Here is a 23051-nt window from a genome sequence, read left to right on the forward strand (position 1 = left end):
GGAATAACCATAATGACAATTTGACAAATAAAAAAATGCAGGTTTTTTGTAACAGTTTTCTGATGGGGAATGAACATGAAGGATATTGAAAGATGTTATTGAAGTTGAAGGATGAAGACTGGAGTGCTGTTTTGTTTAAATGTTACGCTGAAGTGAAATAGATGGGTTTTGCAAAGAAACATTATTATTTGTGCTGACAAGATTAACTCCATTCTCTTTCGGATTAATAATCAAAATGCAGTATGAAATAGCAGTTTCTTGATGTGATAGTCCAAATTAAAACAAATTTGGTGAAGTAATTTTGGAAATATGAATGCATTCCTGATTTTCTTGAGAGTTAACAACCAAAGACTAAATTGAACATTTGTTAATGTTATAGTCAGTTTCTGTTATGATTTCATTTTCAATGAAAGATATTTTTCAGTAGAAACAAACGTACCAACTATCTTTAGATGATAAACATTTTGGCAACAAGCATCCTTTTCGACACATTGAATAAAAATGACCACTCTCTTTTGATCCTTGATGAAAAAAAAGTCCACCAGACTGTAATTGTGGGAATTCTCAGAAAAAGAAGGATGAGAAACTATCGTTCCTTTAGAATTCAAAAGCGAGATTGCAGAGGAAATATTGTGTATTTTCTTTTAGCTATTTGTGTCTGACTCAAAAGTGAATGTCTAAATGTGAGGGAATTGATTTATTATCATCAATGAAAATCGATAAGTATTTTTTTGTCATTGGAAGCAGATGTCTTCTCTGTTGTTGGAATTTGTTTAACTTGTCCTGAATGATTTGCTAAACTTGGAAATGATATCTTTTTCTTTAGGTCGTATTGAAGGTGTTAATACACTGATTCCCAACTTTTCGATTCCGCATTGCCTCCATTTTCTTGGATAAGATATTATTGTTTTCACATAATTTGTCAATTCAGGAGTTACTGATATAACTTCTGGAAATAAATTCAAAAAAGTTTCATAACATTCCTGTTGTTTTCATTTTTGCAGCCGGTGTCTTTTTTCCCAGTTTCTAACGAAAGATAAGGAACAAGGTTGTGGGACATCATCATTATGGATGTGAACCGGAAAATCCGAAGGTTTAACAATGTCCAGCAATCGCTGAAAATAGAAATAAATCCTCTCTATTCGTGTTCAAAATTGATCTGAGTGCAAATATTTTGCACGGATCACTTACGGCATTGCGACGAAATAACAAGTGTTTCCCATGTTTGGCAACGAATTATTAGTCTTGCTTTCTCTTTGTGTTCCAGAATGTGGACCTTATTGATGATTCTGTGTTCTTCATTCGATGGTGGAATAACATGAAGTGATATATTCTTGACTATTCTTTTAAGATTTATCATTGTTTACGTTTGTATTATGAAGTTCTTCGCTTTTTTCAATCTCTGAATTTTGTCCATTATTACTTTGTTATACTAATTTTACAAAATCCAAATTTATTTCTGGTTCGAAACAGCTTTCTTCATCCATTTCGCATTGAACTGCCAATAGCGGAATTTCATCATCAATGTTCATATGATTGAATTCATCGTTTTTTGAAATGCTTGATTCTTCTGCTGTCAGCAAACAATCGTTTCTTTTGTTGATTTCTCTGAAATAATGATAAAGAGGATCAACAACCTCTTGCATTTCGTTACTGCAGATGACCTGAAAATCATCATCTGTTTCCGGTTCAAATTCTGAATGATGAAATTCTTAAACACTTTAGATAGAAGAACTTAATGGAAAAACAAACTACGGCTTTGGCGAAAGAAGTTTTCTATGGATTCCGATGAATCGGTTGAATTTCTATATGAAATTTAAAGAAAATACTCTCATTTTCATAATATAATTATATTTTGATATAAATGAATGATTTTTGTATCAAAATCAGAAACTCCTTTCTTTTAAAGAACAAAAGATAATGAAAACAAACTATGTTTGAATGGCAGAAGTATTGATTTTTGATGAGTTTAATAATAAAACGATGTGAATGAACTATTGCCTTTTGCATGATAATAACTTCCGTGGGAACATGAAAAGCCCTAATCAATCAGCTGAGATAGGCTAAATTCCAGGCAAACACATTGCATTATTGTGAGTTTCGTATGCAAGTTTTTTTTCCCCTATTGAAAGCAGAGACCAAGCGGATTTAGATATATTGATTCTTATCTTTTGCAGACAACGAGAGAAAAGAAGTTTAATTTTGTACCAAAACAATAATTGAAAGCAATGACATTCTGTTTTATAATAATATTTAAACTTTCGGAAGCATTTTTTTAAATCAACGTTTTTATAAAAGTACATGAACTTCAACAATTCTGTACAGTCATTTACAGATTTATTTGAAAGATACTTCCATGCTTCTTTGCATTTTTCGCTTTTCCTGAAATTCGACAACAGTTAAAGTTTTAATCAATCACATTTTGTAATTAAAATGTGTTGTTTTTTGTTGTTTATTAGGAAGACAAACGGTATGATCAAGCAAATCTTTAATTCTTTGAATTTTTAAATAAAAATGAACTTCAGATAATTTGAATATAAAAAATATGTGTTTCAGATAAAGGTTTTTCAAGATGTTAGACAATTTCGCACAAATAAAAAATATTTCGTAAAAAAATTTCCAAATATTGACTTTTTTAGTCTTTGATTTATTAAAAACTATTATTCTTCAAAATAAAAAAATTCATAATTCTTTTGAAAGACTGTTCGAAATATTTCTCAAGTTCTGATATAGCTCGATTCGAACATTTCGAGCAATTTCTGTTTTTGAAGAAATGTTTGAAATGAATGTTCTGAATCACTTTTCCTTCGGCACAATTATTTTGTATCGGTTTGAACGGTAGGATTCAATTCAAAATGCTTCATAGTATTAGCGAATAATGAATGCAGGCTGTTTCAGTTTAAAAGCTTTCATTTAACTGTGTCACTGGAATAAATCATGCTAATGAATAAACTCTATCGATTGTCCCAAAGGTATTTTATTCCCTTTTTCCCTTCCACAGTCAATCAAAGTTTTCAAATTCCTTTGGTTACCCATTCATCGAGTCTGCTCCAAATAATGAATTCTTGTTTAATGCAACATTAATCCAAAAACGTTGTGTCAGCTTTGGATCCTCCTCGGATAAAGAATGTGTTTTTGCTGTTCCAGATTGTGCAAACAGGCACACACTGCTTAGAGTTCTGTGTTTGGAGAGTTTTGTAGAATTTGAGATCACTAGAAATAACGTAGTGAATATTTTTTAAGCAGTGTGTGTGGAAATGAATGCACAGATATAATAAATCATGAGATGTCAAAGACCAATATATGAGGAAATGGACCTGTGTTGTGTGTATATATGGAAGAGCAGGAGGAAAATGGAGAAATGGAGAAAAAGGGTTGAATGAAGTTGAAAGAAAACAACAGAAAAACAGAAATTCTTGAAAAAAAAATTTGATTAAGAAGCGGATCAAACATATGAACGTTCAAGAAAAGTCTCAAAAAGTTTATTCAACTGCAAGTGCAAAACAGAGAAGCCAAAGGGAAAAGTTGGGAGAAGTGGGAAGCAACCAGGTCTTTCAAATTAGAAACTGATCAAAAAGCATTCTTAAAGGAATGGAAGATCAGCGGTTGACTCTTTATTCGTCACTTTTTTGATTTTTTAACTGCATCATGAATGTTAGTGCGAAGCAAAAAGCGAAAATTAGAATACATCAGAAAATTATAAGCAAACGTCATCTTCACCATTAGAAATATAAATTAACCTTTCGGAAGCCTCGGCTGTGGATGAATCATAAACTTCTTGTTGCAATGATTGAGTGAATTGAGTTGCGTGTGTGTATTGTTGTGCCTGAGGCAGCTGGAGTGTATGCGCTGCACACACAGTTGTCGTTGCGGAAGCAGCAGACGCTTCGAGGGATGTGCTGTCTGGTAGTGTTGCATTTGAGTTCGATGTGGTTCTTTTTGAGATGTTTTCTGTTCAGTTGGTGCAGACGTTTCATTAGCTTGCAGAGTCTTAAGATATGAAGTCAGAGAGCATGCGGATCGTTTCAGTTGCAGATGTGAATGCATTTTTGTCGATCTGGGTGATTATTTTTGAAATCATGACTGTTTTCGGAGCGTGCATATTTATGAAAGTTTGCTGAATTCGAAAATAAAAATTTTGTTGAAATGGTTTATTCATTTTATTCAATCAAAAGAAATTGTTTGACGGGAAAGAAAGGCAGAGATGATTTTTGTTGCAGTAATTCTTTTTCTATGTTCACTGATAAAAATTCAAAACAAAAAATTTTTACCAAAATTTATCTTAGAAAAAAAATAATTTCCAAAATAACCACCCCTCTTTAATCTATTTAAGCCATCATTGTAGATATGACGATCGCAACAGTCGAGGAGTGTGGCGGTGAAGCTGGATGACGAAGTGACGCGGTGAAGGGTTGAAATGTGTGTATGTGTGCGTGGGAGACTGTGGAGAAGTGGGCTAGAGGCGAAAGAACTGAGGATGGAGGATGTTGGATGTTGTTCTGTCAACAGCAGCAATAACCCTGGCAGCTCTGGAGGAGGAAGAAGGGGTGAAGGAGAAGAAGGAGAAGAAATAGGAAGGCGGAGGGAATGTGTAAGAAAAAGAAGAAGAAGAAGGAGTAGAATATAAAGGAAAAGCATGAGAAGGCAAAGCAGGTTGTGGAGAAGAAGTTTCTGAAGTTTAACATGCTACTGCAGAAGATCCGAAACGAAGAGCGGATCTCGAAGCCTGTGAATGCACTGGGGGAGCAGCTGCAGGAAAAGGACAAGATCATCAGAACGAATCAGAAGAAGATTCTGCTGCTGGGTGAGAAGCACAACGAAGAGGTGAAAGATGTGAATGATCAGCAAGAAATGATGAATGAGAAGGTGGAACAGAATGATATAGGGATTAAGAAACACCACATAGTCCTTGTAAAAGAGAGGTAGGAGTTGAAGAAAATGAAGACATGAGATGATGAGACAGTACATCGGTTGGTTGGGCAGGAGAAGGAGCTGGAAGAGTAAATTGTGAGTGGAAAATCTTAAAGGTGAAGTGAATGTTGTTCAGAGGAGAAAGGAACAATAGGGAACAATGGAGTGATGATAAAGAGGAGGAGGAACAGTCGTTGAGGCGGAGAATAGGATGATGCAGATGAGGATTTTGGTGTCACTGAATGACGATCCGAAGAGAAAGCATGAGGACTGCATGTCTCCGAAAATTCAAACAGGTGTTAAGAAAAGGGAATTGGAAGGGAAGGTGACTGTTGCTCAGCGGTTGTGTATGCATCATAAGCAGACGACAGACAGCATAGACAGAGAAGGGTCGGAGTGGCTTGAGAAGATTCCGGGCGAAAGGTGGAAGGGTTGCCTGGATCAATAGGTTTGCCTTTGCCAGTGGGATCTCCAGCGATGGAGCTGTTGGCGAGTACAGTGACTAAGTTGTCTTAACTTGTGGAGCGCAAAATAAAACATATGCTTCGAATTCACTTCACGTTGCATCCATTTGTGAAGATGCAGTTATATCTGAAACAGTTGAAGACGGTGATGCAGTCGTCGCTTGTGTGGACGCTGTCAACTATCCGGGGGATATACCGAGATGGGAGTGCAGCAGATACAGGAAGTATTTGTCTTGTCAGCTGCTGTCAGATTTATCTGGAACTTGGGTTGTTTCAAGTTGATTTTTCAAAGCTCATTCCATGTTTGCAAAAATGAGAAAATGCAAAATTCATTTTTTCAATATGGGTGATTATTTTTGAAATCATAACTTTTTTCGGGATGCTGATTATTTTGATAATTCATTGTCAAAGAGAATCAATTAATCTTTGAAATGAAAAAATCATTTCAATTGTGTCAAAAGCCAATATTTGATGAAAATGGAATACAAAGATTGTCTTTATAGGATTTATCACTTTTCTGTGTCCATTTATCAATATTCAAAACGATATTATCAAATCGAATTTTTTGTTCAAAAAAATATGATTTCAAAAATAATCATCCATATAATATTGAAAGTGTTGTGAAAAAGTTATTCATATTTTGAGTGAAAAAATGTTGCATAGAAAGATTCATAATCTCAATATGAAACAACAAATAAACATGAAATCGAAAAATGTGTTAACGTGTTTTGATTTTTTAATCTCCTTTAACAAGTGCGTAATCTTCTTCGCTATCTGTTCTTTTTCATTTCTCTGTCCACAGCTGAAGGCACGGAAAGTTTGTTATCGTTCTTTGAATCAAATGTATAGTTGCAATTTTGTCCATGAAGGAATCAATTTCTTCATTAGCAGAGAAAGTTTTTGGTGATTCAATTTTTTCTTCGAAATATGGTTTCAAAATTTACCATTGACAAAAAGCTTCGGTTGTGCTTAAAACCTCTTTTCTTTGATATACAAGCTTTTCTTTTTAAGGATTTGGAAAATCATATTTTTGTTTATTTCTTATTTTTTCTTCACCATTGTTGGCAATTTCTAACTGTTGGAGATTCTCTTGAAGCGGTGTGTCATCGTTTGTTTTTGATTCTCATAATGTTTTTTTTTTCAAGCTTTTATCAAAACTCTTAATTCATTCAAATGGGTGATTCTTTTTGAAAAGTCACAAATGTTTAATTTTCAAATAAATCAAAAATTTTATAAATGTCTCAAATTTCTGTTAACATTCACGTAACTACACTTGAATGCATGACGTAGCATTATCGAATAATGGATTCCATATTTGGTAAGTTTGGTGCATGTTAACAGAAATTTGAGACATTTATAAAATTTTTGATTTATTTGAAAATAAAACATTTGTGACTTATCAAAAAGAATCACCCAAATAAATATGTGAATTCACTCATTTTTCTTTCTTTTATTTTTGAAATCTTAATCATTGAGTCATCAATATTCTTCCATCATGCATGTTTAAAACAACGTTCAATTGTCTCCTTTTTCACTTCATTCCAAGCTTTCAAAATCAAGTTCATCGGTTCGAATATATCAATAAAAGCATCTTCTTCATAAAGATCTATGTCAATATCTTTAATAATTCAAAAGGTTTTCGAAATTTTGTTTGAATGTTTTTATAACTCCAGAATCAAGAGGTCGAATAATTGAAGTGAAGTTCTGTGGAAGAAAAAGCAAGGAATTATGTGAAAAACCTGTTGATATCAAACAATGTGCTGTGCAATTATCCACAAGCAATGTTATTTTTCTGTTCATTGAAGCCATTTTCGAATTAAGCATTTTAAAGAAATCATTAAACAAAATCACATTCATCCACGCATTTTTTGAATGGGTGTAATTGACTGGTAAATGTTTTCGTTTGAAACACCTCGGATTTATCTATTTTCCAATCACAAAAAAAAAAAAAAAAAAAAATAAAAAATAAAAAATTCTCTCCTATCATGCTTACGCATAAAAAAACTGTAACTTTGTATTTTGGTGTTTTCATGCCAACTGCTTTTTCTTAACCTTCAATGAATGTTCTGTTTATAAATTCGTGAAAGTTCAGACCAAATTCATCTCCATCAAAAACATTTTCTTCGCCAAATTCGCTAATAATTTTCGGAAGAGTCTGTTTTATCCAAGTTTCTGCAGATGATACATCAGCTGAAAGGACCTCTCCAGATATCTTTTTTGATGTAATATAGTTATGTTTTTTCCATCTGGGTGAAAATACGGACTTTCAAGTTTTTTTTGCACAAGGCATGAAAAAATTGTTTCACTAATAACATTTTTAAACTTAATCAGGTTACAATATAAAATAGATTTTCATTTTTGTTAGCAAACATCATTGATATAATAACGTTATGTTTTGTGATATGTCTAAATTTTTTTGAAAAGTTCTTTTTGTTTAATTTTCAAATTTAATAAAATTCTCATATTTTCATCAATTTTTTGTTCCCACGTTTTAAACTTCTATAAAATGAAAATAAAAACATTGTTGAGGTTTTGATATCCAATTAAGGAAAGTTTAATCCGTGGGAACAAAAAACTGATAATAATATGAAAATTTTATTATATTTGTAAATTAAACAAAAGGAACTTTTCTTAAAAATTCACACATATCAAACGGATTTCGACAAATAAACCCATTTATTTCAAATTTTATGATCACAAAAACTTCATTATTGGTGTGTAATTGTTCAATGAAAATGGCTGAAGTTAAATATTTTGTTTCATTTAGAGTTATAATTACAAAAATAATCTCCCTAATGTTTGAAAATGATAACATAAATTATTGAGTTTTATATGATAAAAACCAAAATTTTATGAAATAGATGAAATTATATTTTTTGAAACTTTATAAAAAAATATTTCTATTTAATTATGTTTGGAACTGGACTGTTGAAAAATAGATACAAAATAATTAAAAATGAAATAATAAATTGAATAAAATATTACATAATTAATAATACTTAAAATGATTAGAATAATAAATATTTCTCCTTCTGAGAGTCTTTCTGTGAAATGATAAAGAGTAACGGATTATTAAAATGCAATAGCAAATGAGCTTTTATTTCTTAAGAAATGGTTCGTATAAACCTTGATTTTTTCTTTTGTGAATAACTTTAAATTTTATTTTATTATGATACTTTCTGTTTTCTTTTTCGTAAATACTTGCAATAATTGTATTTTAGAAAGTTGACAGAATAGGATCAAATTCATGAATTGATAAATGTCCATCACTTTGAACAGCGCGTTATGATACTGCATAAATCACATCCTGAATCACTTTTTTTTCTGTTGGGCTTCCACAACACTTTGAAATGAAATTATTCAGCTTTGCTGTGTTCCATTCTTTTTCTGTAACTTCATTTGCTCATAGTGCGTCAAACAGCATGCCAAACTGTGAACTGTGTCGTTCCTTGTTTCACGAAACACATTTAACCTCAAGAGAAGCAAGACATTGGCAAACACTTGCTAATGAACTCAACTTTTGAAAGCAAGGAAACTGCCTACCGCTTGAGGAAGAGGCAGAGATGAACGAACGTGATTTTTTACTGCTGATGGACGCAGATATTGATGAAGATAGAATTTTTTCATCCACGCAACCTTGAATGTAATCCATCACTAACTGTTGCGTCAAACTGCAATTCGAAAATGTCTATTCACAAAAAAGATTTTTTGTTTTTATTATTCACAATTCAAATGCAAAGCTTTCAATAAACAAAATTATAAGAATTTCATAAATTTTTTTCATCAAGAAACTTTTCTTCAATAATTGATTCCTGATCTTCTTCATCAGAATTTTCTCATGATAAATCTTTTTTGTAAAAAGAATTAGAAAAAAAAAGAAAGAAAAATTATTCAATTATCGAATATATGAAATTTGAAAAAAAAAATCAAAGATAAATCACACTTTCAAGAAAATGAAATTTGACTTATTGCTTTGTAATAAATACTAATATTTTCTGAAGAAAAATATCCGTCATTCGATTTGAATGAAGGTGTTGAAACGGGAGAAAAAACAGGGATTGGATTTGTTTCAATGGTAGGAGCTGCAGATCGGAAATCGTTCGACACGGTAATTGGAGCAGAAACTGATATTGGAGAAGAAATTGAAACAGAAGCAGATGCAGACAATGGAACTGAAGAAGTAAAGTGATTTGTGGAAGAAAATTGTATCGATGAGAAGAACGGCTGTGATATAGTTATTGGTGATGATACGGTTATTGGAGCTGAAACCCTCATTGATGCAGAAAAAGAAGCAGACGATGAAATTGAAACAGGTGCAGACACAGATACAGGGGCGGGCACAGAAAATTTAATTGCTGATTCGAAACTTGAATTCTGAGCATTCTGTTGTTGTTTCAATTCAGAACAAAACGTCTTTGACATGACAGAAGAAAATTGAAACAACGACAAAATGACTGACAAGATATTTATGATTTGTCAATAATAATTAACAACAATTTCACAATTTTTGATTGCAACAATAATGAAATTGAAAATCTATGTTATTTTAACTTTATATTTGGAAAAAAATAAAAATTAAAATAAAACGATCAGATCCCCAACATGTTTTTTTTGACAGGAAATGTCAGTTGAGGAATATTTTTGTCACAATTTGTCATTGACCATCACTGAACATCACTGACAAAAGAGAAAAAGACAGATATTTCAAATTCTATCAACAGAATTTTTTAAAAGCTCTTTTTAAAGCTTTTCAAAAGATTTCACGAACATTTGTATTATTTTATTTTTATTTTATTTTTCAATTAAATTAAAAAAAAAATTCTTTTTTTGTGACAGACTAATGTTTTTAAAAATTCTCATGTTACAGAAGTATATTCAGAAAATAAAAATCAATAAGTTTTTTTAAAAAAAAAATAATAACAAAACAAATAAAGATATATTTGAATAATTGAACAAAACTTTCTTACAAAACAGAAACACCTATTGATAACTAAACAAATAACCATAATAACTTTTCAACCAGTCGAGTGTTAAATAAAAAAATCTGACTCAACTTAAACATCATTCACAAAAAATCTTTAAAACATTTTATTTAATAAGTTTTATAACCCAATACGAAGTGATTTCATTTTTCAAAAAACATTTCATTTGTTGAATTATTTCTGATAATCCGATTAATTTAAATGTTTTTTAACAATTGGAAATTATCAAAATAAATATAAAACTTGAAAAATAAAAATTTGTAAATCAACAATTTGTAAAAATATACATTATTCAAATATTTCTTATTTATTAAACATTTTTCTTAAATTAACATATTTTTACAACATAAAAAATTATCATTAATCAATTCGACTGCAAAAATAAAATTAAATTATTATTAAAAAATTATACTTCGCTTAATATATTTCTCATATAACTTTTTATAATAATGTTTTTATAATCTAATCAACAAACTTAATCAATCTAATAGAAATTTTTAAAAATGCAATTTTTCAAAAATTATTCTGGAAACATATAAATTTATTCAACACTCTGTTTTCGTTTTTAATTAATTGTTCTTTTATTATTTTTATTGATATAATTCACTGTGTTTTTTATTTTCAACATTAATGTAAAATCTAGATATATTGGTTAATTTCTCATTTTGGTTAACTGTTTTGAATTTTTTTATAATAATTGTTTAATTGGTTTGGTTGATTTTTTGTATGATAATTTTTTATTGTTAGCAACATTAAAAAATTTAATAAACAAGCATAAAAAATTCAATATTGTTGGAAAATTAAAAATTAAATTTTTATATATAGAATAATATAAAATTTTAAGATTTATAGCCATTTCGTATTTCAAGAAGAATAAATATATGATTGAATAATATAAAATATACTCTTTTGGTATTTTATTTGCTGGAAAATAATGTTTATGTGATTAAAATTATTTTTTAGAACATAATTTTGATAGAATTATCAAAATAATTTAAAACATATTTTAGTTGAATTTGATTGATTAATGAAATTAAAATTATATTTGGAAATTTTATAAATTGGAACTTTCTTTAAACATTAAATATTCAAATGTGTGTGTGTGAGTAAATGAGATAGACAATAGACGGTGTGGAGCATTGAACAAAAAGTGCAAGAGCGTTGGAAATGATGTGCAACACATCCAACGAAGTGTTGCGAATATGATTGTTATTGATGGGGAAGGGATGATGTGAGTGGAGAGTGTGATTGAAGATGTGAGGATGGTGTCGATTCGGAGGGAGAAGGCGACAATCCAATTTTGTGGGAAGATGGAGGGAAGAGGAGAGGAGAGGAGTGTGATGGTGTTTGTGAATGAGAGTGTTGTGGAGATGTGCCTGCTTGTGTTTGGAGAGATGTTGAGAGTATACACAAATATGCCATGAAAGTGAAGGAGGGACGGATGGTGATGAATGAAAGCTAATTTGAAGGTTCAGCCAATGTGATTGTGAATGCGAACAAAAGAATGACTGTTGCAGTGAAGGGAGGAGAGATGGAGATGGTGAGATGCACAATCAGGCACATCCATCATTGTGACAGATTTGTTGTGTTCAGTGGAGAATCGCTTGTTGTGATGGATGAGACTAGGATTTGGGACGTGGAATCAGAGGGGGGTGTGATTGTTGTGGAAGGGGAGGCGAGAGTGAGCGTGAAAGAAATGGGGATGGAAAACATAACAACAATGGGGAGTGGAGTGTGATGGGGTTGAGAGGGTGTGGAGATGGGAGTGTGTCAAACTGCTCATTCAGTGTGTGTGAGAGCGGAAAAGAGAAGTGAACGGTTGCATGGAAGAACTGTTGTGAGGATGTAAGGATTGAGATGTGTGATGTGCATAGAGGAGTGGATAAAGCAAACAAAAAATAAGTTTGGAAAGAGATGAATATAAAAAAAAAAGAGTAATTTCTGAAAAAGAAATTTGGAAAGGAAGGAAAAAAAATTCATCAATGTGTTTATTTCAGCAAACAGAATAAGATTAGTCTTTTTTCTTTCTTTTCAATGATCTGTTATTTCAGTGTGAATGTTTAAACTTTATTTCTTTCGATCTTCATTGTGTTTTTAATAATAATGTTGGATGACATTCAAAAAAGAGTCACTGGTTTCCAAGCATTGTTGCATTCGAAATCTTGTTTATTCCATTTTTTATTCATTTTTTGTTGAAAGGTTTGAAGACCGCGAAGGCAATGACAATGAATAAAGACAGTTAGGTGAGTATTTTTATTGGCACCAGTTTTTTTATTGGCACCAAAAATTATTTTCATTATCTTCATTTCATTAAAGCTCATATATCTGTTTCATAACTTAAGAACAATAAACAAATAAAAATTAAGCTGTACGTCAAATATTTTTTCAAAAAACTTTCTCAGAAAAATGATCTAATAATTTTTAACTTTTATATTTCGATCAAAATTTTGTTCGTATTTTTTTGACTGATTGCAGTTGCGAGTTTTTATCACGGAATTCACAAAAACAACTGTATTTTCCGTATTTGTTACTTATTTGTTATATTTTGAACCATTTATTTAAGTGTATTTTTGCATTTCACCATTTTTGTTAAAACATGCAAAATTAAGCTAATGTGTATGTCTTGTTAAAAAATGTCATAAGAAATTGATAAAATAATCTTTATTGTATATTGTTCATGTTTTGAAAACGAATTTATATTCAAAATAATAAAGAAATCAAAGGATCACGCTTTTTAAAGAATTGCATTTTTTTAAGCAGTGACAAATAGGCAATTATCAAATATCATGAATTAATTTCTAAATACACCTTTTATATATTTTCAACTTCATGTGAATCAATAAAATAAACACATTCATTTGATTTTGCATGTTTTAACAAAAATGGTGAAATGCAAAAATACACTTAAATAAATGGTTCAAAATATAACAAATAAGTAACAAATACGGAAAATACAGTTGTTTTTGTGAATTCCGTGATAAAAACTCGCAACTGCAATCAGTCAAAAAAATACGAACAAAATTTTGATCGAAATATAAAAGTTAAAAATTATTAGATCATTTTTCTGAGAAAGTTTTTTGAAAAAATATTTGACGTACAGCTTAATTTTTATTTGTTTATTGTTCTTAAGTTATGAAACAGATATATGAGCTTTAATGAAATGAAGATAATGAAAATAATTTTTGGTGCCAATAAAAAAACTGGTGCCAATAAAAAAACTCACCTAATCCTTGAAATGAATGAACTCCTGAATGATGTGGATTAAAAAGAATTCAAATTTATTTTTTTTTCAGAAAAACTATTCAACAAAATACTGAAAATGATTGAAGAAGAGAAACTTTTAATGCAAAATACAACTTAGTAACTTTAACTTGTGTGATATTGCATTTTGAAGAAAAGATTTTTCACTTAAAGCTTTGAATATTCCACATTGAACGGAAGATTAATAAAGAAGAGAATTGAAAAAGATGATAAAAGAAGAGAAGAATGAAAAGTTTCTTCCTGATTCGTTTAAATGCTTTATTCAACTGAAAGCTGGCATTTATTTGGAAATGTTTTCTGTGTGTGTGCCTTGTCTTCTGAAAGTTGCATAAAGGAGAGAGAAAAACGAAGAAGTTCAAAAAGAAGTGAAAATGGCATTTGCTAACATTGAACAGTCATTAGTAATTGGTAGCACGCTTTTCTTTTTCGATTTTGATAATATTGATGTTTTCATATTTGATGAGAAATTGGATGAAGAGCAGCATTTGAATGAAATCAAAGAAATTGCCCAATATCATCAGGAACATCGCAACCTGACTTGTCTTGCTTGTCAGCCAGCCAAAAAAGCCGAAGAGTTTGTTTTTGTTGCATCTGATCAATTGAGAATTTGCCAGTCAGGTGGAGCAGCTGATGGAAGCAGAAGTTGAGAGGAGAAATCGGAAGCACACAACGATCTGAGCATGAACCTCGATGAGGAACGGAAAAGAGATGGCAGGAGAAAAAACGGAAGAGAAGAAGAGAAGAAGCGGGATGTTTTCAATAAATCTGGGCTTATCACCAAACTGCTTGGATCCATTTTTTCAAGTGAAAGGTTTTTTTGATGATCACCAGTCAAAGGAATAAAAAATTATTATTATCAATCATTCATTCTGAAAACACACAATATCACTTGATTTTGCTTCAACGCATTTGAATTGTGCATCGATGATTGCTTGTCCGATCATTCATTTGCTCGATTATTGTGTCAAATAATCATCTGAAACGGCAGCCACAAAAAAATCTCTCAGATGTGTATTTCTTTCATTTCGAAAAAGAAAAAGCATTGAATTGAGTTGATTAAGGAAAGAAAACAAGAAAGGAATTACAATGGGAAAATAACACAACAAACAAAAACAACAAAGCGAAGATCTGCACTTGCACAGCACCTCCGTGAGGCAACCCAAGTGCACAAACACACAAACACCCAAATTCACAATCACATCCATCAATTCTTGCATTTCACAAGTTCCAACTGAAACTGTCCTTCTCCATCGTTTCTTGGAAGCACTTCATTGATTTCTCTAATTCTCAACTTCTGTGGTTCTTCTCTTCACTTGGCTTTTGTCTGCTCCGTCCCCAACTCTGCCTCCAACATTGTTGTCTCCCCCGCATCCATCATCGCTGTCACATATGGCATCTGACTGAGTGATCAGCATGGCTGCCCCAGGCATCCTCTCGAACATCATCCGACGAACATCAACAAGCCTCGGCCTGTCTTCTCCAGCACTCATCAAGCAGCTCCTCGCAATGCCTTCAAACTTCACGCTTTCCATCTTCTTCACATCCGGCCTTTCTCCATGGACAATCTTCTGCCCAGCTGTCTCTGCTTCATAGTCTCCAAATGGAATTTGCAGAGTCAGGCACTCCCACAGCATCATCCCAATAGAAAACACAACTGACTCCTTTGTTGCCCCCAACTTCTTGTTCATCATCAGTTCTGGTGCCTTCCATCTCAAACACTCTTTTTTGAATTCGTCCTCTTCCTCAAATGCTGATGAGGGAAGAGAGTCATCCTCATCATCACTGGCAGATGTCACAACAGTTGATGAAGAGATGGATGATGATTCTGAATCATCATCCAGCAAAATGTCAGAATGCATCACAATGCAGATCACCATATGCTCGGAGAACAGAACAATGTGAGGACTCAAATTTTCAAGTGATTGAAGTGGAATTTCCATTTCATCAAATGAGTGGAGTGCACCGTTCGCCACCCAGAACAAAATCTGAGCTGCTGTCACCTCCCTCTCCTGCAAACTTCCTATTGCCATCTCCTTTGTCTTGTTCTTTCCATGAAGCAGCATGAACAGTGAATCCCTCAGATCAACAATCAGTTTCTCATGAGGAGACGAGCAGGCCATTGCATCCACCAGATTCGACATGGACGAGGTGGTTGGGCACAACTCCTCCCCACGAACAAAGGTTGAATCTGAATCAGTTGTTGAAGTGGTTGAAGTGGATGAGACAGATGGAGATGGTGTTCTCTTCCTTATCTCTTCTTCTTCATCTTTCTCCAGCACCCATTCTGGAATCTTGTCTGAGTCCTTCCCCAGAATATATTCTGTCGAGCCACTCTCACTCAATAAATGCTCCGATGATTCAGAATGTCCCAAGCTTTTCTCATACACCCTCTTCTTTATCCTCTCTTCATTTTTCTTCTCTGCATCCCTCTCTGCTCTCCTCCACTGCTCCTCAGGAGACATCTCCATCGTCACCATCTCAACAAGCTTTGGATCCTTTTTCACTGTGTCATTCACAATCTCCTCCAATTCCTTTGTTCTTCTCTTTTGCTTCCTCCATCGAACAATGAATATTATGGAGACAATAAGAACAATCAGCAAAATCATAACAAGCACAATTACAATAATTGGCCAAAATGATTTTTCTTTCTTTCCTTCTTCAGCAATTCTATCATCTCCTTTGGCCTTGACTTCACTTCTATTCTTCAGAATGAAAGACTCAGTTGATGAAGGAGAATCAGAATTTCCAAATTGAATGCATATGCTCACTTCTGTCTCGTCTCTCACTTCCTCCAATTCTGAAGATGAAATAACTGATTGAATTTCATCCTCTGACACATAGCCTTCTTCATCAATTTCCTTTCTTACTATTTCCTCTTCATCTCCATCTTTCATGCTTATCTTCACCGACAAATCACATGGCAGAAGCAGATTCCCATGAATGATCAATTCCAATTCACCTGATGGCTGGGTTATATTCTTCACATCTTCCAAAACTGGAATAAAGAAGGGGGATGCTCTTTCAGCTGCTATCCCTCCCAATTCACATCCCTCATCCAATATCCAAAGTGATGTGTTTGGAAACACTCCGTCTCCACCTTTTACACTCACAACATTCAATTCGCTATTCCCCGTGCAGATCACATTCCTTCGAATCGATGGAAACCGCTCAATTGATGGATTGTTGTTCTCGAATTCTCCCTTCTCAATAACAACACTTCCACCTGACAAAGACAGCCCTCCTTTCTTCGAGTTGCTTATTGTGGTGTATTTCATTGTCAGACTGCTTGAAATGGCATCCACAACTGATCCCTTCCACTTGCAAACCTCTTCTGTTCTTCCATTTGTTTTCTTTTCTTCTCTTGCTTCTTCCTCCAAATCCCCAGAGAACCTGCACAGATCAAACCTCACATTGGCACAATTGCTCACCGACACAATCGATCCTTTCTCCTTTGAGCTCAAACACTTTCCAAATGAACAGTTCGATAACACTTCATCCTTCACCAAATTCTGCATATGCACAGCACTTCCACTCCTTGAGAGAGTGATGCTCTGAACATCCAACTCCTTCATCTCCACTTCCGCTCTGTCTCCAACTTCAATCACATTTCCCTCTGATTCGAAATCATCTATTTTTGTTTCTGATATGGCTGCTTTCGATCCCCCAATGAATTCAATCAAAGGCACAGACAATTTCATTCTCGTGAACACACACTTGTCCATCTCCAGCTCTCCTCCTTCAACTCCCATTATTGTGCTGTGAATGGTCAATTCTGTTGCAGATGTTAAGCATTCGCACTCCCTCATCTCTGTTGTCCCGTTCTTCACTTTCATAATGCAGCTGTGACTCGATGAAAACTGTTCTCCAAACTCAAACACACACCGCTCCACAACACACTCATTCACAAATGTGACCATGTTCCCTTCATTTCCCATCTCTTGAACAGTTGCATTGAAATGGACTGTTGCCTTCGCCTTCTTCATTGGCTTCACACTCACGTCTCCCATCACACATTCCCCTCCAATGTCCCCTTCTCCATCAATAAAAATCACATTCATGATCCCCTTTTGAATGTGAGACACTCCGTGGCTGATGCTTTTGCATGGATTCGTCTGCTCTCCACACTGTCTGATATCCCTCCCATTCACACACACAAACACCTGCTGGCCATAATAGAATGTGATCAGCGGGATCAGATCAATATCTCTTTTCTCTTCGTCGCTTCCACAAATCGAGTTGTTCGACTTCAGAGCATCCTGGCTGAAGTCCAGCGAGAACAGCTTCTCATTGATCTGCTTTTCAATCCACTTGCACCGGATGAACACATCCTTCCCCACAAACGCATCATTCATTGTGAATCTGGTGCTCTCGATCATTATCCCCAAAGGCAGTGCATCCTCTGTGTCTGCTTGTGTTTCACCCAGGCCAGATGCATCTATCATCAGCCCTCCTCCTCTCCCCTTCACAATGGAACAAATGCACATCCCAAACGAGCAGCCACTCACTTTCAGCTCACTTCCTCCACTCCTCAAACTCACTGTCATCCCTCCTCCCTCTTCGCTCTTCTCGCTCAGACACTTTGTCATCACACACTTTTCCACACAGCACTTCATTCCAACATCAAATGAGCCACCATTCAGAACTGTAGCTCTGCTATCATTGCATGTGATGCTTGTGAATGATGAGCTGTTGATGCTCACCAACATCACTCCATCTCCATTCTCTTTGCCTCTCAGCATCGTTGCTCCTTTCAATAAGCTGGCTGATGAGAGAGCAGATTTGCTGAGCGAAATCAGACTCCTTCCCGAAATGCTTGTGTTGGTGATCGACAGATTCATCACATCTGCCACTTTCACATCTGAAGACAATTCCACAAAACCTTGTGAAAAATGGAATTCTTTCAGAGCACAATCTTCAATTGCCACACTCCCTCCATCCACTTTCACCAAGCAGAAACACGTTTCTTTTGAAGGATCCTCACAAACAAATGAGCAGCTTTTCACAGAAAGGGCACCATTCATTGATGATGATTTGAGGAAAGACAGATGGTGGGCAAGCACATTTGGAAGAGAAAATGAAATATTCACAAATGAGAGAATCACTTCCGAAGCAATCATCGCCTCTCCATTTTCTCCATCTGTTTCCTTTTCTTCTGCAATCCTCAAAACTGTTCCATTTGTCTCCCCTTCAATCTTCACAGCTGGTGTGATTGACGATGATGATGATGAATAAAATGATATTGAACTTCGAAGCAATCCTGAATTTGATACAATGATCTTTGATTCTTCTGTTTCAAGTGTTGCGAATCTCAAAGAAACAAGATGATCAATCGATGAACAAGGTGCTTCGGAATACCCACACTCACTGAAATCTTTTCCACTTTCAAAAGTGACAAACCCATCCCCACTCCAATTATCCCACAAAAACACAACCAGTGGAATCGCATATCCCTCCTCTCCTGTTGTCTTCCTCTCCCATCCACACAACTCATCCAATGATCCCAACTCCTCATCACTCATCTCCCATTTAAAGCACTCCTTATTCACAATCTCACTCAGATCCCATCCAGAAACAAACACATTCTTCCCCTTCCAGGCATTGCATCTCTCAAATGTCATTCCTTCCAAAATGAATGTTCCCAATTGATTGGGAAGTTCAACAAACATTCCTCCTCCAAATCCTCTCCCCACCTCATCACTCTCGCCTGATGGCACTTCACATCCTTCAAACTTCACTTCCTTCATCTTCAAGCTCCCTCCACTTCCAACAGACATCATCATCCCGCCTCCTCTTCCATTTGAGTCTGCTTCATTCTCTGACTTGCAACCATCAAATGTGGTTGACCCATTGATCGCAACCTCTTCATCTTTGCCGATCGAAATCTTCATTCCTCCACCACAACCGTCTTTCTCCTCAACACCACACTCACTGAATGTGCAATTGGTGATTATAATAACATCAACAACCAAAGTGTCAGAATTCTTGCTTTCCTTTTTGTCACAACTCCTTTCCAAACAGCTTCCTCCTCCATTTCTCCTCGAAATTCCTGTGAGAACACAATTTGAAAATTCTGCTGAACTTTCTCCAGCACATCTAATAATTGGATCTGACAAGGTGTTTAATGATCCTTTGTTCGAGAAGCCTGTCATGTGCAGAACTCCTCCATCAATCTGAAAAACACAGAATTCGATTTCATTCAGTGAGTTTCCGATGGCAGGCTCAATCGAGCAATCACTGACACTCAAAGCATTCGAAGAGGAAAGGATGAATGAAGAGGCTGGAGAAAGTGCTGATGGAAGCGAAAAGCACATATCTTTCAGCAATGCTTCAGATGAAACTCTGATCACACATTCTGAATCAAACTGAAGAGCAGGAGGCGCAACAACCTCAACAGCAGTGTCACCAATTGTGCCTGTCACATTCCAAAACTGGCTCTCCATCACAACCTCTTCATAGAGCACAAATCCATTTTTGATTCGGATTGTTCGTGGCACAGCCCCATACCACAACTCAACCACTCTCTTGATCGATGAGCACGGATACTGCTCCAATCCACATCTGCTGAAGTCCATGCTTTTCTCTCCTCCCACAAATCCAACATCCCCTGCTTCCATCAAATATGGAAGAAGTGGAACACACTCCTCTCTGCGCCCATCCTCAAATCCCAATAAGTCGCTGTCTGTCATGCCCTCATGCTCAAAGCCAAATGTGGTGTGACTCACAACATCTCTCAGACACTGTGCATTCACAAATATGTTGTTCCCTTTTTCGGCCTGGCAATCCTCAAAACGAGCACAATGGATGCAAAAAGCACAACTCTCATCAACAACATCCAGATAAATAGCTCCGCCATATCCTCCAACTCCATTTCCCTTCCCCACACAGCTGCAACTGCTGAATGTCACACATTCCACATTCTCATCGGCACTTTCACTTGAGACATTCCCAATCTCCATCTTCGAGCCTTCATCCAGTTGAATCCATATCCCTCCTCCACACCCATCCTCACACCCGCAGTTCCTCATCATTCCCCCTGAAATATTCACATTCATCCCATTCGCCAGATTCCCACTAATCACACTCCCATCCCCACTCGCTCGAGAAATGCCATATGCATCAACATTGTTCATCTGGAAAGACAATGAGTGCTCTCCTCTGATGTCGAATGCTGGAACAGATGAAAATGATATTCCACTGATCTCAACAGAATCAAAACAAACAGACCCCTTTTGGACAATCATCAGCGATGCCGTTAAAACACAACTTTCATCGTAATTCAATGTGGCGATCACACACTCAACCAATTTCAACATCCCTTCTTCTGCCAACACTTCCATCAGATGAGACGATGGATTCTCTCCACAAACAAATGTGATTTTTCTGAAACTTCCCACTCCAGCTCCAATGGCCACCAACGATTCTCCATTTGGTGATCTGTTGCAAACAACCACTTGTGCCTTGTCTTTCCCCTCAAACGCAATCCTCATTTTTCCAACATTAATTTTGTTTTCTTCATAATCCCCAGACTCAATGATCACTTCATTGCTGCTTCCATCACCATCCAGCACACTCATTCCAAACTCGATTGTTTTGCATCTCCTTCCATATTCATCTCCTCCTCTCACAAACCCACAGGCCATGTGATCCAATCCTTCCTGTGAGTTCACAAACACTGGGTTGAAGAAAACTTTTGGAATCCAGTCATCGTGTTCTGTTGTTCCAATAACCACTCGATTGCTATTTGCAGCTGTGTTTGAACGGCAAAGCACAAACGAATTTTCAGTGATGTTTGTCCACCCTTCAACAGCATAGATATCGTGGCCAATATTTGCAGCTGTATTGTTTGAAAAAAAGCAAAATATAATCTGAATATCACTTACTCCTGTTCCCTTGGTCCATCCAAATCCTGCTCCATATCTTTCGCTGTATCCACTGCAAATTGAGCAATCAGTGAAAATGGCAGCGACATCATCATAAAAGCCAATACTTCCCCCTTCATCGTAAAGTGACATATTCTTTCTGCAACTATAAAAGTTGCATTTTTCAACAATTCCCAGATGCTCGTTTTTCTGGATCAATACCCCACCTCCAGTATGTTTAGTTGAACCGTTTGAACAATTAACACCATTTACTGAAAATCTTGAAGACAACCTTATGAAAACGCATCCTCCAGAAGCTTCTGCTGTACAATAATCAAAACTCGAAAATGAAAGCTCAAAGTTATTTTTATTTTCATCCAATACAATTGCTCCTCCGCACCAAGTTGAATGGCACGAATGAAATTTGCACAAGGTGACATTTAACAGCCCTGTGGAAGTGAAAAGAATTGCTCCCCCATTAACCCGTGATGAATTTTCAGATGAAAGGTTGTTGAAATCACAATCCTCAAATGTTGCATCACCTGAGTTCACAACTTGTCTTTTCATGCTTTTGTTTCCAATCACTTGATCTGCATTTTCTCTCCGAACGCATTGCGAATACGATGAATTCAGAGCCAAAAAGTGATTATGTTCTGAACGCATCCCTTCAACCAATCCTCCTCCAAGTGGCGAGTCAACTTTTTCCACAAAACATCCCTCGAAACGATATTCATTTTCTGAATTGCCCATTGAACATCGATTGCTTTGGCCTCTCGCACTTTGTGAGATGTTTGCAAAATGGCAGGTGCAAACTGCTATTTCCCTTATGTTTGTGCTTGCTAAAAGAGAAATTGATCTCACTAAAGCAAATGAAGAAAAATCAGAATCAAACATTTTCAGATTCTTATTCTTATGTCCAAAACCCTTTCCGTCGCAACAAACAAGCGGTTCACAAATTTCTGCAAACTGATTGGCAAAATAAGAAATGTTGCTCAAAATCAAATGACCTTCATTCAACTTCAACAAATGACCACCTGACATTCCATGATCATGCACAGAGCAGCAATGGACAAGAACGGTGGACAAGCTGTTGATGAGAATCATCGATCTTCTCTTTTCTTTGACAAGCACCAAATATTTCATCTCACAACTCGAATTTCCAAAATTGACCATCGTCCTCACAGTGGATCTTGGATTGTGAAAAACTCTTTTCGAATCACGAATGATCTTCAACTGACTCTTCTCAATCTTTAACTGGCAATTTATATCGTTTGGTTCACTTCTTTTTTCTTTTGAATCACTTTCACTCTCCTTCAATGTCATCTTCATTCCTTCTGCATCTTCACAAATTGTCTCATCTTCTTTAAGACTCTTTCTTGAATTTTGTCTGTTGTGAGCACATCCAAATGGAGTTTCCTTTATTTGCTCGTTAGCCGATTCTTGTTTCCTGATATGAACAAAATGGTCATCTTCAGTAGATGTTAAGTCAGAGTGTTCGCGTTTGTGAGATGACTCAAAGCTGTTCAATAGCGCAATCAACGCAAACACAAACATCAAATTCATTCTGAGTGTGA

General features: G+C 35.2%; 3 protein-coding genes across 3 annotated transcripts; 2 read left to right on the forward strand and 1 right to left on the reverse strand.

Annotated features, from left to right (window-relative positions):
• Positions 1-4683: 4683 nt before the first annotated feature.
• On the forward strand, positions 4684-4926 carry MONOS_12713 (uncharacterized protein; the record flags this gene model as incomplete). The annotated part of the gene is made up of 1 exon (XM_067865356.1): positions 4684-4926. The coding sequence occupies one exon, from the start codon at positions 4684-4686 to the stop codon at positions 4924-4926; it is 243 nt and encodes an 80-aa protein (XP_067731604.1).
• A 6935-nt stretch (positions 4927-11861) lies between these two features.
• On the forward strand, positions 11862-12095 carry MONOS_12712 (uncharacterized protein; the record flags this gene model as incomplete). The annotated part of the gene is made up of 1 exon (XM_067865355.1): positions 11862-12095. One exon carries the CDS (start codon positions 11862-11864, stop codon positions 12093-12095), a length of 234 nt encoding a protein of 77 aa, XP_067731605.1.
• A 2803-nt stretch (positions 12096-14898) lies between these two features.
• On the reverse strand, positions 14899-23051 carry MONOS_12711 (uncharacterized protein; the record flags this gene model as incomplete). Its single annotated transcript, XM_067865354.1, has 1 exon — positions 14899-23051. The coding sequence occupies exon 1, from the start codon at positions 23038-23040 to the stop codon at positions 14899-14901; it is 8142 nt and encodes a 2713-aa protein (XP_067731606.1). The 5' UTR covers positions 23041-23051.

This window comes from Monocercomonoides exilis (assembly GCF_001643675.1).
Source record: "Monocercomonoides exilis strain PA203 chromosome Unknown scaffold11-1913109, whole genome shotgun sequence".
In the NCBI taxonomy this organism is placed as follows: Eukaryota; Preaxostyla; order Oxymonadida; family Polymastigidae; genus Monocercomonoides; species Monocercomonoides exilis.